Raw genomic sequence first — 15,728 nt, 5'->3', positions numbered from 1 at the left:
CACAGTAAAAGGCTCCAGGAGGAAACGGATCCACCCTGATCACCGTTTTTCCCAGGGTGGGTTTACCTGTGTTGCGAGCCAGCGTGGCTCGGTTGGGTTTGGGTTTCAGAGGTGGTCGCGGTGTGGTCCGATCCTGCGTGGTTGCTCTGGTTCTCCTGGCGCTGGATCGCCTCAGCGGGGGGTTCCTGCCAGTCTCAGGCAGCTTTTGGATAAACTTCTTTTCAACATATTTTGATCGAATCCATGACTCTTTGTCTCCTCTGAGGAGCAAAAAAAAAAAAGAGATGAGGGAAATGTGTAATTCTCCGGCAACTTTGGTTAAAAACAAGACTCAAAATGCTTCGCAAACTGAAGAATATGAACCATTATAATATAAAAAGCCCAAGTCAATAAGATAAGGCACTTGTTTGTCATTCTGTGTGTAGAAAATAAGGACAGCACAAAGCAGCCTCAGACACTCTCCGGATGTTACAACGGCAACCATCCGCATCATGTACCTGTACCATTTCCTGTCTGCTGCAACACGACACAGAGCAGAGACGAGGAAGTCGAAGAATGAGTCTAAAAGCAGGAGTTGGCTGCGCATTTGTGAACCGCAGACATCTTAACAGAGCACACATCTTTATAACACACCTACTGAACAACTGATCTCAACACATTTCTTCTGAGTTGCTGGAGAGAAGAACTCTGACGGATGTGTCCGGCCGATCCCAGCTTGGATTTTATGAACTTACTGGAGATCATGGACTACTTTAAAAGTGTGTAAAAATCTGCTTTGCAAAACAGACTTAAAATGAGAATAAAACTCATAAAACAACCCGACAAATCAGCCAAGAACAAATTAGGTGCTTTTAGCTTTAACCTTCAGCTCCAGGGGAGGGAACAGAATCACCCAATCAGCTTTAATAGATCAAGACCTTTTTGGTTGTGGTTTCACTGCCTTTAAAAATCATTACAAATGTCTCTTTACAGAAATGGTATAGCTGTGCTCTGCAGCCAAACCAAAGCCCAGGTAAAGGATCGTTAGTCTCTTTCAGTACTGAGATGAATTGAATTGAAATGAATGCTTTTTATACAGATGTTACTTTTGACACAAATCTTTCTGCTTCTATTATTTAAAACGTAGCTGTGTGGGGTTGTGTGCTCATGTGACAAAGCAAAACATTCGGCAGATCAAGACGCATCTTCAGATGCAGTGACTCATTAACAGGTGAGTCATAAACAGATCCAACTGTGATACCAGCCAAATCAGGGTTTAACAGCCAATGAGATGTATACAAGTCCAATTAATCATCCATTACAACCCTTCATTATGTTAACAATCTTTAAGGTACGCACATTAAAATATGGAGTACAATGAACATGGTAAACAGTGGCTTTTATAAGGATAGAAGTCATCAAACTTAGGCTTTTATTTGGGCTCTTATCTCAGGCTACATCGAGGTTATGTGTTTTAAATACGAGGAGCCTTTCATGTGACAATATCTGCCGTGTAAAAGCAGTGAAATCCTCTTTAATGTTTCTACATCGGATCACATTGACTGTTCCGTACCTTGGACTGGAGGGTTGGGGCTTCTTGATGGTAATCTCATCAATCCGAGCCTCGTAGATCCTGTTGATGACCGTGTTTCCCAACTCACACATCAACTTAAAAGCAGCAAAGATAGAAGAACAAAGTTAAATTGTTTCCACTCTAACTGCTTTCTGGGGAGAGTTGAGTTAAAGAAAGCTTTAAATAAATCCCTTGCATGATCATTATTCTCACAGGAACTTTTTGCCAACACAGAACAAGCCATAATGAGGTTTTTATTAAACGGTTAAATTACCTTAATGAGCTCTGGCTCCCAGGAGTCAAGAGTGAGGGAGCGCACTTTGGAGAAATGGACCCCGAGGCTCCTGTTAAAGACGGAAACCAGTGAAACACAGGATTAAAGCAGAGTGTGTGGGACTGTAGTCGCCCAGCTGTCTTAATGAGGACCAGTTTGAGTTTTAGACCATCAGAGTGAGGACATCATGGAACCAGGAGGCCTTTTAGGGTCATAAAGCTACCACACAAAAATGTCTACCTGTGTATTCCCGAGCAGACGATGCACAGCGTGATGCCCAGGTTGATGGAGGCCCAGTCCGGACCGGGCTCTCCGCAGTCGCAGCACTGCCTGTTCCCCGGGATGGCCTGAACCTCTTCCAGCGCCTTGCGGCCGTCGTTCTCCTGATCTGCGCCTCCTCCGCCTCCTCCTCCCAATAAGCTGCTGGCCGACACCGAGCTGCAGCGCTGTCTCTGATAACGAGAAGAGAAGGATGAAGAAACGCACAAAGACAACAACTTCCTAAATAAAGAGTGTGTGTGGTCCTCACGGGGCTGTGTGTGTCCTCTCTGTGCTCCTGGAAGGCTGAGGCGATGCTGTTCTGGACGGCGCTGATCCACCCCTGCTGCTGCCTCTCTGAGTCCGCCTGCAGCAAACAGCACCTACGCACGCACACAAAAACGCCGCAACACTTTTTCTTTTAAGCAACTCTCAAATGCGCCACCCCTCCCGTGCGGGCTAATAGTGCAGATGGAAAAGCCCCACCGTGTCTAAAGTGCACGTACGCAGTGAAGCGCATGAAGCCGTGCGCCCACGTGAACTCACTTTGATGGGGACACCACTTCAAAGCAGAACCGCCTCTCATTTTCAGTGCTGGGCTTGACTGTGCAAAGACGCAAGTCCTCCACCACGACTGTGGGCTGATCCTGACGGAGACATGGCCGAGGAAAACATGACGTCGCCGCGGCGATTTCACAGAACTCCCTCCTCTTAAGGAACTTGTGCAAAACTTACCTTGAACTTCTTCTGATACACCAGCTGATTTTTCTGAATTGAAAACCAGCGTCTGAGGTGGAGAAAGAACACAGATTATTACGTGTGAACACACACGGATCACAGTTTGAGACCCAATGATGGAGGGGGGGGGGGGGTGGATTTGGTGGTAAATGTTGTACCTGCTCCAGGTCTTGAAGGCATTGCTGGCCCTCTTATAGAGGTATCCCTCCATTGCAATTCCGTTAGCTGCGTCAGCATTGAAATCCATGATGGAGTCATCATAAGACATGTCCTTAAAACATTAAAGAGACGCCGAGTCACTCTGTCGCTCTGTATCGACTGGTTTTGTAAGGTGAAAGCGGTTATTTAAAACTCCTCCAATTAGCATTCAGGGTTAAAGGAGCAGCAGATACTCAGGTACAGACGTGCTGCTATTCAAAATTTGGAGTCTACGTTACCCACAACGCATCCAAAATGCCACCAAACAACTAATGCGACACCAAAGCAGCCTCTGATGAGAAAAATCTGAGGTCTGGCCTTTTAAGTTGTACGCTTTCGTAACCGTGTTACCTTTTTCTTGATTGCTGCATGTCTTTGCTCCATGTCCCTCTTCTCCCTGGCAGCGTTCAGGACGAACTGTGTGTGCTGTCGAAACAGAAACATACATTATTCATATCACCCTACTTTAGTTCAGGATGAACAGTCTTTAAAAGCCAGGGTGTCTTATTTTGTACTTTTACTCAGGTGATGATGATGCAGCGCCCTGCCCAAAGACGCAGCAGTAATCCATCATACGTGTAAAACCTCGTTATTCAATAAAGAACCTCCTACAGTAATATAAGTTGCTCTAATCTGCTTGCACTGGTGAGTTTGAGACAGAAAACAGAACACACAAAGAGGTTTCTAATGTGAATCTAATGAAAATGGCGGCATTAGAAGGAAAAAAAAACAAACCCGTTGCTAAGAAACCTGTGACACACCTACCTTAAAATGAAACTCAGACACGTGGCCAAAAGCATTCACAACAAGGATGTTATCATGAGATCAATAGAAAATACAATGTACTGATATTTCCATTCTTTTATAACATCATGACTATCATGGACACAGGCATATCAGACCTGTGCTTACTGTATAACTACAGTTATATTACTTCTGTCTTCCATTTTTCCCTTTTCCTTTCCACCTATCTAACTGCATTTCCTTTACCCGAGGACAATGTACCCCTTTTCTCATGTCCTCTCCAACATGTTTGGTTCTGAACAGGAGAAAAAAGGGAGATTATCAGGTTGGTTATCTCTCCTGCAGGTTTTTCTGGAAACAGGAATTAGGAAGCGTTCAGCTTCTTTGTGCGCGTGGTGTCAAATCCAAGAGCAACACAGGAAGTCTCTTTTGTAAAGATTCTGTTTTGTGTATGGCTTCAGAATCTTTCCATTTCTGTCTCATCTGCTCATTCTTGTGCATCTTGTTTCCCGTTAAAAAGAGGAAACAAGAGACTTGCTGTGGTTTGCTTCGGCCAGTGAGCATTTTCCCCCCTTTTGCTTCCAGTTTTAAATTATTTTCATTTCAGAAAAGACACTCGGTGACGATACAGCTGAAGCTCAGGGTTGACGGTGCAGAAAAGTTGCTCATGTTTCCGGGGACAGAGAGCGGGAACCGACACATGCAGACATGTGAAATATTTCCTGTTGTTGCTCACTTTTTCCTGTCACGATGAACCTGTGATGTCATCTTGTGACTCTGCACCACCCCACACAGTTCGCCAACTTGGATTTAGTTTCTCCAAGCAACATTTTATGTCTTCTAACTACCACGTTGCCTTTTACACATCCACACGCACATGTTTTTTGTTGTGTTCAGCATATCTTAAGAACATCCTCTGTATGTCAAAACAAATGCAAACAGTTTGCAGACTTTATTTGTTAACTTAAAATGGGATACCGTTTAATTTAGGCCGTGATAATACGAGGCGTGCTATCAAACATGTGACAAGAGGAAAAGTAAAGTAGAGATAAAGCCCAAACAAACTGTCACATAATCTTGGAAGAACATAAACGACAGCCTCATGTCACCCTCCAGGCTCCTTGTTTGCAAATGCTCACCAACATTAAGTCAGAAGGAAGAAGTGAGCAAAGCAGCCTATAAACGGCTGTCAGGCTGACGAGGATATAACCACATTACAGTGTTCAGACCCGCTTTAAAAGTTATCTGGAAGCTCTTTGAGCAGCAAACGGAAACACTTAAAGCTCTGTTTCTTACATTGACTTGAGAAGAATGTTGGAAAACTCTCAAATTTATATGAGAACTGATTGATGGATCATGGATCTAATTACTGTAATTTGGTTGGAATATCATGTGCCGGTACAGTCACGTGAAAAAGAAAGTGGATTAATTTGAAATTCTAAGGCTTAAAATATCAGAACATTAAAAAACACAAAAACAATACTGCCTCAGATGAACATCAGTACTAGAACACTTACACGGTGTCCTTAATTATTCAACAAAAACTAAGATAAATGCCCAGTTACTGGTTTCAGCAGAACTAAGATGCAAGTAAGTCGCATTGTACTTGATTAACTGATCATCAGAAAGTGTGAACACCTGTATAAAAGCAGAAGTGTTGGCAGTTTGCAAACACAATGCCAAGGAGGAAAGACATCAGCAACGATCTTAGAGAAGCTTGGACTGTTGCTGCCCATCAATCTGGTTGAAGGCCATTTTATTATTCAGATTATTCACAAACAGTCTTCCCAGGAGTGGACGTCCCAGTAAGTTCACCCAAAGGTCAGACAAACAAAATAAAAAAATCTAAAAATATCTTTTCCAACACAATCACACAATCATCAGCCCAAACACTGATTAGACTAATAACAGGCTAATGGTAAATGAGCTGAGCTAAGCTAAGCTAAGCTACATTTAGAACTTTATTATTACGGTGTACATTACCAAAGCTACAGCGAGCAACACCTTTTGAGTTGGAGGTATTGTTACCATGTCGTTTTAGTTAATCCATGTCGACATCCTAAGCAAATGTGACATGGTGCGCATCCTAAACGGAGTTGTAATACAGGAAGTAATTACCTCTTCGTTCAGTTTTTGACGATATTGGTCCAGCTCTGACAGCGACTGGTGGCCATGTTGAAAGAACTGGGCCTGGGCCTCCATCAGTGACAACATCTGACAGGATGCATAAAAAAAAAACAGCGTTCAGACACACAGACCTCCTAAAAACAAGTACAGTGAAAAACCTGCGCCATGAAGACACATTATACGGTGTCAGTTTACAAGAACACAACAAAAAAGGGGAGCTGAGAACACGGAGGTGGAAACTTACCGCCGACAGAATGTCCGTCTTCTTTTTGGCCTCGATGACGTTAATCTGAAACAAAGGGAAGCAGCGGTTACACACATTTCCCTGACCAGAGAAACTCACTGGGCAGCTGGGAGCCACAAGACTGCAGAGAAGTCCCACAGCAAACCTGTTATCATTCAAAACACACCGACAGTCAGATGTGCTGCTGCGTTTTCTCACTCAGGGTGTTGCTGGTACCCGCATGACTGTCCAAGTTAAAGCAAACGCAGCACAGGTTTGACTCTCTGTTTAAGTAGGAACCTTTCTCACCTCCAGAACGTAGTCCAGGGCTTCTGATCGAAAAGTCTTGCGTGCGTTAAGCAGGGCGTTGCTCCCCTCCTCCACTTCGTGTTGCTTCCCTCGTGGAGCCTGAGCGTTCCTGGACAGCGCCCCCTCCAGGGTTTCGCTGCTGCGCTCAAACTCTTTTCGCACATCTTTGAACCGACGAACATCTCTGAGAACCCGGAACGGAAAACAAATTAGGAAGTTCTGATTGAATCGTCCGGGTTGTTATCAGTGAAATCTGAATATTCAGGAAAGCATAGACAACCCCTCCTTTTGAAATGAATGTGGCCATGTTGATGTGATTTCCATTTTTAAACCGCAGTCATGTGAACATTAGGAATACCCCCTTTCAATTATCAGGATGTAAAAAGAAAAAAAAAACTCACATGTTTGATATGTCACACATGACATATCAAACCATGTTTTTACTTATTTGATAAAAATAAGACAAAATGCAGGAGTGTGCGGAAAAACTAAGTGCAACCCATGATTCAACAGTTTATAAATGCACCTTTTCTGAATAACGTTATCAGTCTCTCGTTGTAGAGGAAGTCAGTCTCACTCTTCTTTACAGCGCTGCTTCAGCTTATTGAGGTTTGCAGCATTAGTTTATGCTCGGCTCTCTGAACGTCCCACCACAGCATCTCAGTCAGGCTGAGCTCTGGACTTTCACTGGACCGCTGCAACACTTTGATTCTTCTCTTTTTCAGACAGTCTCTTTTTCTGCTGTAGATCTGCTGCTGTGTTTGGGATCTTTGTCCTGTTGATGAGCCAGTTTCAGCCGAGGTTTAGCTGACTCTAGAACACTTTGGTATCCAGAGGAGTTCATGGTGGACTCAATGGCTGCAAGGTGCCCAGGTCCTGTGGCTGCAGAACGAGCCCAGATCATCAGCCCTCCACCACCGTGCTTGACAGCTGGTGTGAGGTGTTTGTGCTGATATGCTGTGTTTGGTTTCCTCCAAACGTGCTGCTGTGCATTATGAGCAAACATCTCCACTTTGCTCTGGTCTGTCCAAAGGACATTGTTCCAGAAGTCTTGTGGTTTGTTCAGATGCAGCTTTGCAAACCTAAGCTGTGTCGCCATGTTCTTTTTAGAGAGAAGAGGCTTTCTCCTGCAACTAGGGACGTCCTGATCTGATCACGTGGTTTCAGACTCGATCGGAATCGGACGTTACATCCCGATCAGGGATCGGATATGTAGCCTTTCTATATATGTATATTTATTCTCATTATTATTATTATTTTTTTTTAATCAGAACTATAATATTTCAAAACAAATGGGAAAAAATAACAGCTTAGTATTTACTGTACTGTGGTGGTACGGAGTCAGACCGACTCAACACACAGAAGCAACGGCATGACGTCACTTTGCTGCGTAGCAGAACATGGCAGCAGCCTGAAGCTGGGGGCGTGAATGTCTGCGGTGTGGAGGTATTTTTTTCTTCTTAAATATATTAAAAAAAGTCAGGGACATCCTGGATCTGTTTCTTTGCTGTTCTTCATTTCTTTAATGTACTGTAGAAGTATCAGATCGGGACTGGATATCGGCAGATACTCAAAATAAAAATAAAAACCTGATCGGGACATCCCTACCTGCAACCCTTCCAAACAAGCCATACTTGTTTAGTATTGACTGCTATTCACCATCTTTATTCATGTGGCAGCTCTACGGGTGTTCTTAGTTTCTCACACACTCCTTCTGCATTTTGTCACCGCTTTTGTTGAACAAATATATCTGGTGTTGTTGTTCGTCTGAGGTTGTATTTACCCAATTCTAAGGCCTGGTGGGAACTACATTTTTTTAATTATGTGCTGCAACATTAACCCTTACAAACCAAAGAAGGTCTACTTTCTCTTTTACATGACTGTATATTGAGAGGAAATAAGTTCTAGAGAACCTGGTCATTAGTCTAGATCATTTACCTGCAGATTTCAGTCATTCTCTTGTTTTCATTTGGTTGTTTCTTATCAACATTGCAGAATAAACCATCTAAAACAAATGTTGGTATTTTAACAAAGCTATTTCTTCCTTTACAGTTAGTAAAATTCATGTACTTCTATGTGGTGTTGCTTTGTTCCAATGAAACAGAGCAAACTTGAAGAAAACAGTATCAGCTTTTGCTTACAGCTTAATGATAATGTGAGCCAAAGTACAACCAGGGTCATTAGAACAGGCTGTTGGCTAATGACTGCTGTACCAGGTTATCAGGCATCCTTCCTTATCTAATTTAGCAATTTATTCCAATAGAATAGGAGCAAACTGAGACAAAGTATGAGGAGGAGGAAATGGCCAGACATGCGAGGGAAGATGTTGGCTAAGTGCGTGTATTACACTGTTGATGTTGGGAAAGAGGCATAAATCCAAGATAATTAGATTAAACAAACAGGGAGGGCCGCCAAAGCAGCTTACTCACTCCTTCACGAAGTTCTGCAGCTTCGTTTTGACGGACTTCTGCGTGATCTCAATCACTTCCTGTCAGGAGACAAAGACAAATGTCCAGCAGTGAGCACGGGATCACCGTTGGAAGTCAAATGCAGCGTCTTCAAAGCTGGGCTCACGTGACCACATACTTCAGCCGTTAATGGTCATGAGTGGAATGAAGAATGTACACAAGCCATTACAGACAGACTCACCCCCTGTGCCTCCAAGATGATAGACAGCTTTTTGGAAAATCGGTCCAAGCAATCCTGAAGAGCAAACAGCCCAGATTATTTATGGCCCTGCATTTCATCAAGTCCTAAGTTCAGATGGTGAAAACTACAGCGCAGTGTGTGTGTTGTCGAGTGGAATCTTTCTAATTCAAAGGGTTTTGCAAGAAGGCATAAATCCTCTGGAATGCAAACACTACTTAAGAGCGAATGTGACACAATCTGAGTGTAAAAACAACGAGAAAACATCCTCAACCAAGACTAATGCCAATGCCCTGTTTCTAAAGAAGTTGTTTGGACGTTTTTTGCATGTACGGGTGTATAAATATCTGTAATGACTGGCACGTCAGTGTGTTCTCGCCTCCATCATCTTGTCCCCAGAGCATTGGTGTCCCAGCTCCCGGAGGCCGTTGACGAAGCTCTTGCTGGTCTGACAGTAGGCCCTCCCGGCCTCCAGCATGGCCTGGCATTGTTTCACAAGCTGGAAGAACACAAATACGGAATACCAGCTTTAAAGCTCTCTGCATGCAGCAAAGAGGTAGATCAGCCAACAAATGTTGTTATCAGCATGAATAATTAAGCCAACAAGAAGTTACTTAATATTGATTTTCTGTGCATGCTCAAATGCAAGTGCCTTTTTACACAAACATCCACACAAAGCCTTCTGCACACCCAACTAGAAACATGGAACCATTTGATGACTGAAAGGCGATTCAGACACATATAGCAGGCTTAAGGACAAATTGGCGGTATGTTTCGCTCTTTTCTGGTGTCCACCAGCACCTTGTGATAAATATCTGTCTCTTTATGGTCTTTAATTTCCTTTGTGTTGACCAGTTAGTCACAATACAAGCCAGCTTGCTGGTTTGTTAATGGAATTGTGTGGTGTACTTGCTTCCTCTCGGCTGTAAAACCAAAACAAAATGCTGAAAGACACCGTCTTTCATTTTTAGACTCAATGAATTCTGCCAAGACATAAATAAATCCCACCCATCAGGTCACATGTGAACAAAAGTCCATCTTAGGAAAGGCCCACACTCATTGTCCACCTACACACCACTGATGTTGACCTTTAATCTCAGAGGTTGTTCTTTTTTTGTTATGTTAATGTGTCCCAACATTCGAACTACGCAACTCTACGAAGAAAATAAACTTTCCAGTCTTCAGAAGAAGACTGGAAAGTTCAATTATGAAGGGAAAAAAATCTGTTAATGCATCCAGCATGAGGTGTGACAGCAGCTAATAATAGCAGAACTAGTTTGTCATTGCCTAACACTTCTGAGTCTCTTCACTCTCAGATTTTTTAGCTGCTATCACACTTTAATTATCATTTGTTATTTGCACTTGCCATTTGTAACCACAGTAATAACTGTTTGCAGCCCGTCATACATTTACAAAGTCAATTTTTATTTACTCTGAACTTATTTTCCAACACACGTACAACCTGAGCAGAGGCCTTTTATACAGCTGTAAGTAAAAACACCTCCAAGAAAACTCTTAAAAAAGGATAATTCCATCAATTTGGGACTCTACTGAAGTAAATGAGCAGAATTCCCAGTTTAAAAACTCCTTTTATATCTGACAGCGACCCTTTACGCAGCACTACAGTTAAGCAACCACAAACTAAAACAAACCATTTTTAGCTCCTGTGGGTTTGCCTCCTCTCTTCAAGCTCACTTTCTTCAAACTTCTGGAAGCACGTTGAGGGTCAACACCGACCGCTTATAGCGTTCAAAGCAACTTGAGTTCTTTTGGTTCGACTGTGAAATGAATATCTGACCGTAAGATTGATTTTCAGGGTCATGCTCCCTCACTGTGACTCTGTCACAGCTTACTGGGACATTTCAATTAGCTTGATATCATCGTGTCATATGTATCATTTATGACTAATATTTTACTGATGTAAAAACATCTGCAGTTAAGTCTTACATATCAGCAGATGCATCTACCAGCTATCTGCAACATGCAAGACTTCAGCTTTCGAGCCCACTTTGACACCCACAGAAAATGCACCAAGACATTTTAAGGCCTTCTTTCCAGGTCACAACCGCTCACTTTTTATGCTGAGAAATGTACCCAAAGAAGGACCTGATCCTGCAATCTCATTCTTCCCAGTGAGATACTGATACAACAGAGCAGCTGAGGGGGTAGTGACACACACTTACAGGAAGAGTGCAGGGATCGGCCTTCCTAATCTGTAGCTAAGCGCTAATACTTTTAAAGGATAGTTTTCATTTAGATCAATATGGAATGCAAAATCATATATTACTGCTATCATTACAATGTTCTGATAACTTCCAGTTGGACTGTTAAAACCATATAGATAATTTTTGTTGTTCTGTGACACACAAATGTTGTAACCATATTTTAACTAGTTAAAAATCCACCAAAATCCATAATGAATTCACACTTTACACTCACTGTTCAATATCTGTGTTATTAGCCCCAATTTACAATTCAATTCAAGCTCATTTTCAGTCAAGCTCTACAGTTACCTGAGTGGTATTATGGGAAAAATGCTTTCACCTCCCAAAAGATCTCAGATAACTTGACTATAATTTCTTTATGGCAGCAGCATGAACTTAGCGTGGACCTTAAGTCCAGCTTTGAGGTCCTTTTATCCTAGTTTGGTGCTTTAAAGGTTTATTTAAATGCAAAAACAAAAACACTAAAACAAGGGATTGAATACTTTCTACAACGATCACAAAATGGAGGCCACGTCCATTGAAACAAGAACCTCCAGGAGGATAAACGAGCTACAACAACATGAAGGGATGGGACGTGGGTCCCACACAGCAGGCCTGCGAGTCACCTGCCACCTGTCTTGCAATGAAGTAAAATGAGTCATTGCTGTCAGTTTCAGAGCCTCCCTGTGAGATGTTCTGTACAAAAAAAAAAGGTCAGCTGTGCCCACTTTTGCAGCCTCGAGAGCAGCATCCCAAGTAACAATTTAAACTGGTGTGTTCCCATCAATGCCGCCTAGAGCTGGAGCCAATAAATACCCAGGACTGCTGCAAAGTCAACAGATGTTACTACGTTTTGAGACCAGTTTAAAACAAAAAGGGTTTAGGATTTACATAAATTCCACATATTAGTTCATAAGATAGCATGAACAGCATATAAAATAGTCTGAATAAGACAAAGTCAAGTCGAGTGGTCAAGTGCACAAACTACAACATTTAATTAGACTGGTACCTATTCATAAAAACATCTGTAATAATAAAATGATATGGACTTTATGTGGTCTTTCACTTCATTCATTTTGTAAATATTTAGAGGCCTTGTCTTTCATATTGTAGAAAAATTCAAAAAGGTATCTCCCTGCATCTCCTGCTTGGTGGAACATCTTACTGTCTCAAACAGAAAGGACAAAGTCTGCCAGTGAACAACACTTTATCCAAAGGGGAGCATTTATGCATGACACCATACTGACATGGTAAAACAACAACAAATGCACGACACCTTCAAGCTAATCTCATGAAAAAGCCCCTCATGTGCGACGAAAAAGTTTCCTTTCTGTTTCTTTTCCCTGACAGGATGGTCAGAGTTCAGCAGCACAGCAACAACACGCCAGGAGTAAGGCGTCACACGCCAGATGAGAGTTGCCTTGAGGTTTTCTAACCCAGTTTGTCAAGTTCACTCCCTGTTGCTGAACATAAATCAGCCATCTGAGCCAAAAGTTTATACGATCAACTGCACCAAGTGTAGAAACCTGGGCTGCAGAGTCATAAACGCCAAAGCAAAACAACATTTCCATTAATACTTGTTTAGTATCATTTAGGAACAAAAACGCAGCATGTGACTTTATGTCAGTCAGGTGAACCGATCTGAAACCCTCAGCCATAGAAACAGCACACAATGGTGAATGACGCTTATTGAACTGAAGCAGAACCAAGCGTAGTTCTTCTCAGGACAAGACAATATGATGGGGAAGCAGCACCTGCGGTTACTTCCCACTCGCATCAGGTGAATTTTCCCTTAAAACCAACACATCTCACTTCGCTGCCTCCACATAGGAGGAGTGTGTGTGTGTGTGTGTGTGTGTGTGTGTGTGTGTGTGTTACCTTGTCCAATCGAGTCTCCAGTTCACTCACATCGGTTTGGACGACTTCAATGTCAGCTCTGAGTAGAACAAACAAATACTCAGTTATACTTTAATTTACTCAAATAAGAAAGAAGTTCATCTTAATAAAAAAACAAAAACGACGAGTCCATCATTTAAAAACATCAATTCACCAGATCAAAACAGGTTTGAAGTTATTACATCCGAAGTGTCAAATTCACACTTTAGATAAAACACTTCTCATTAGCTTACTCTCAGTTTTATTAGCTATTCCTTCAGGTTAAAGATAGACGTCTTCACACCGGCTATTATTCCTAAATTCGAGCGTTTTCATTTCATTTTTCACAAAACAAAAGAAACAAACACACAAACAACAATTTGGAGAAAACCAAAGCATTCCAACTTCAAGTGAATTTCTGCTGCTGTATCAAGCTCTGAGCATCTTTTTACCCTCACTTCACAGTAAGACAGTACGATGCATTTGGTATTTTTAGAAACTTTGCAACCTTGAGCAGAGTTAGAAATGCATTCCTTTGGGTTTTAACAGATTCTTGGGGCACTGCAGTCATCAGAAGTTTGTGTGGGGCTGCTTTTTCTGTTAAAGACAAACCTCCGACCAGGAAGTTTTATTTTAGAGAACAAGATTATGGCTTTGTCTGTCCAGTGTAAAAGGCCCTGCAAAGGTGCTGTGCATGGCTAGTTTTAGAGGCTTTTGGAGTGACATTTGTTATCTCTTTTTTTCTGCTCAACCATGTGGTTTCCGCTGCCTTCCACCAACAGTACAGAGAGACAGAAAAAAAAGACGAGACTGAACAGAGAGAGAGAAAAGAGGAGGGCCGTGGCAGACAGTAGCTGGTTGTGTTTGTTAGTGCAAAGAGGTTTGAATCAAATTCTGAGGTCATGTCCTCTTGAAATACGACCAAATGACAAGTCAACGAAGGAGTGGGGGAACAGAAAGGCCATGAGGGAGGATAACAGAACGATTCCTTCAGTGAAGAGTTGCATCCTTTTCTCTTCTCCGCCTCAGAGACATAAAGAGAGACAGAGCTGAAGCTGAGTTTCCGCCGTGGTTCTCCCCACAGAACTTCCTGTCTCCTGTTCATCACCTCAGCACATCTCGCCTCACTTCCTGCTGCCCTCCCACCCCAATGTTACCTAGCAACAAGAGGTAGCACATCTGAGTTGTTACCCACACCTGTCAGAACTCTGCACCTCGCGGAGTCCTCTGTTCACCCTCACTTTCCCTGCCAGCACATCTGATGGACATGTTTCATAACCAAAAAGCTTCCCTTTCCTGCCTTGCTTAAGACCTCAAACTTTCCACCACTCTGCAAGGCTCACAAATTCAAGGCGGGCATCGTAGGCAAGCGGGAAGAGGGGTCACCAGTAAGTGTGACTCAGGCACGGTGCCAGAAACTGAGAGGGCACACCCAAGTTCTGCCAAGCTCCCTTCAGCCACGTGCAAAACCAGCTCAGTGACACTTCCCTTTAGATTACACCAGATGCTGATGTTGAAAGAAAATTAATTCTGGTCCGTTGTTGACACGCTGTAAACCTACAGCAACAGCTTCTCCTGGTGCATTTAATCAGGGTTTAAAGAAAGCCAGGAAGTGACTCTGTACACGGGTGACACCAGGAAGATTAGAAATAAACAGAAAGCCATTCATGGAAAACCCATCCATCACTTTAACTTGTTAAAAAATTCCAACAAAAAGGTGCAGTGAGTGCGTGAGGTTTCTGTGTTTGAGTGGCACATCAGGAAGAGGCGCACAGGCCTCAGATCTGTGCTCACAGCCCTGCAGGCCTGCGTGCAGCGCCTCATTCCTTATGCTGACCTCCACTTCAGGCTCAGAGGGACCAAACCCACTGAAAACAATGCTGTGGGGAGTCCAAAAACCACTCAGACAGAGGGAAGGGCCCATGTTTAGTTGGGTTGTATCTATTCACCAAAGCTAAAATTCTCAGGGGATTGATGTTTTCTCTGCTGGAAGTTCTGATTTCTCTCACTTACGTCATTATGCGTATTAATGCGCAGGTGGAAGTCTTACCTGAAGCGCGGAGAGTCTTTCAAACACTCCTCAAAGTCCAGCTTCACTGTCATCGCTGTGTTTGGTCGCGAAGCAGAAAAACACCCGTTTGACTCGGAGCCAACCTTTGAAACTAAACTAAATCTCGTCACTTTCAAGGCTTCACGCCGGCACCTTGTCTCATTGTTCGCGTTGGATAAGTTTGCTGCCTCCAAAAGATCGTCCCGATCGTCTTTTTCTCTCTTTTCTCCGGCGGGTCTGTCGCAAACATCCGTGTCTGAAGACGACCTGTTACGATAGATGAATGAGCGCAGGGGATGTTAGTTGCGTTATTACCATCTTATCGGGAAAACAAAACGGAGAGGTAGTCCGTGCCTTTGTGGGGATGATGCTGCAAAAAGCCAGGCGCAAAGTTTCCTTGAAATAAAGCCTCCTTATACAGCAATATTCCCAAAATGAGTCAGATTAATTCAGATGGCAGCTTGTGTGTATGTTGGATGAGGACTTCCCGCAGACTTGCCGACTGTCTCAGTCACCAAAGGCGCACACAC

At 42.9% G+C, this 15,728-nt stretch overlaps 1 protein-coding gene across 3 annotated transcripts in view; it reads right to left on the bottom strand.

The window, feature by feature from the left end:
• The window catches only part of acap1 (ArfGAP with coiled-coil, ankyrin repeat and PH domains 1), a 20,574-nt gene extending 4,846 nt beyond the window's left edge, over window positions 1-15,728 (bottom strand). Inside the window, exons 1-18 of one of the 3 annotated variants that reach the window (XR_012767628.1) lie at window positions 15,553-15,728; window positions 15,199-15,465; window positions 13,152-13,209; window positions 9,449-9,568; window positions 9,073-9,126; window positions 8,853-8,911; window positions 6,424-6,607; window positions 6,136-6,180; window positions 5,883-5,978; window positions 3,372-3,446; window positions 2,981-3,093; window positions 2,820-2,871; window positions 2,631-2,731; window positions 2,356-2,467; window positions 2,067-2,278; window positions 1,827-1,896; window positions 1,553-1,647; window positions 67-260 (exon numbers count right to left, since the gene is read on the bottom strand). Coding sequence is in view for 1 of the 3 variants with exons in the window: in XM_075451882.1 (XP_075307997.1) it covers window positions 67-260; window positions 1,553-1,647; window positions 1,827-1,896; window positions 2,067-2,278; window positions 2,356-2,467; window positions 2,631-2,731; window positions 2,820-2,871; window positions 2,981-3,093; window positions 3,372-3,446; window positions 5,883-5,978; window positions 6,136-6,180; window positions 6,424-6,607; window positions 8,853-8,911; window positions 9,073-9,126; window positions 9,449-9,568; window positions 13,152-13,209; window positions 15,199-15,251 (1,693 nt within the window). In the remaining 2 variants the exon portion in view is untranslated. Of the gene's footprint in view, window positions 1-66; window positions 261-1,552; window positions 1,648-1,826; window positions 1,897-2,066; window positions 2,279-2,355; window positions 2,468-2,630; window positions 2,732-2,819; window positions 2,872-2,980; window positions 3,094-3,371; window positions 3,447-5,882; window positions 5,979-6,135; window positions 6,181-6,423; window positions 6,608-8,852; window positions 8,912-9,072; window positions 9,127-9,448; window positions 9,569-13,151; window positions 13,210-15,198 lie in introns of all 3 variants that reach the window. The other 2 variants (XR_012767627.1, XM_075451882.1) reach the window with 2 other exon arrangements.

This window comes from Odontesthes bonariensis, chromosome 19 (genome assembly GCF_027942865.1).
Source record: "Odontesthes bonariensis isolate fOdoBon6 chromosome 19, fOdoBon6.hap1, whole genome shotgun sequence".
In the NCBI taxonomy this organism is placed as follows: Eukaryota; Metazoa; Chordata; class Actinopteri; order Atheriniformes; family Atherinopsidae; genus Odontesthes; species Odontesthes bonariensis.
Note: the sequence above shows the minus strand (reverse complement) of the source record. Positions and strands in the feature narration are given on the sequence as shown.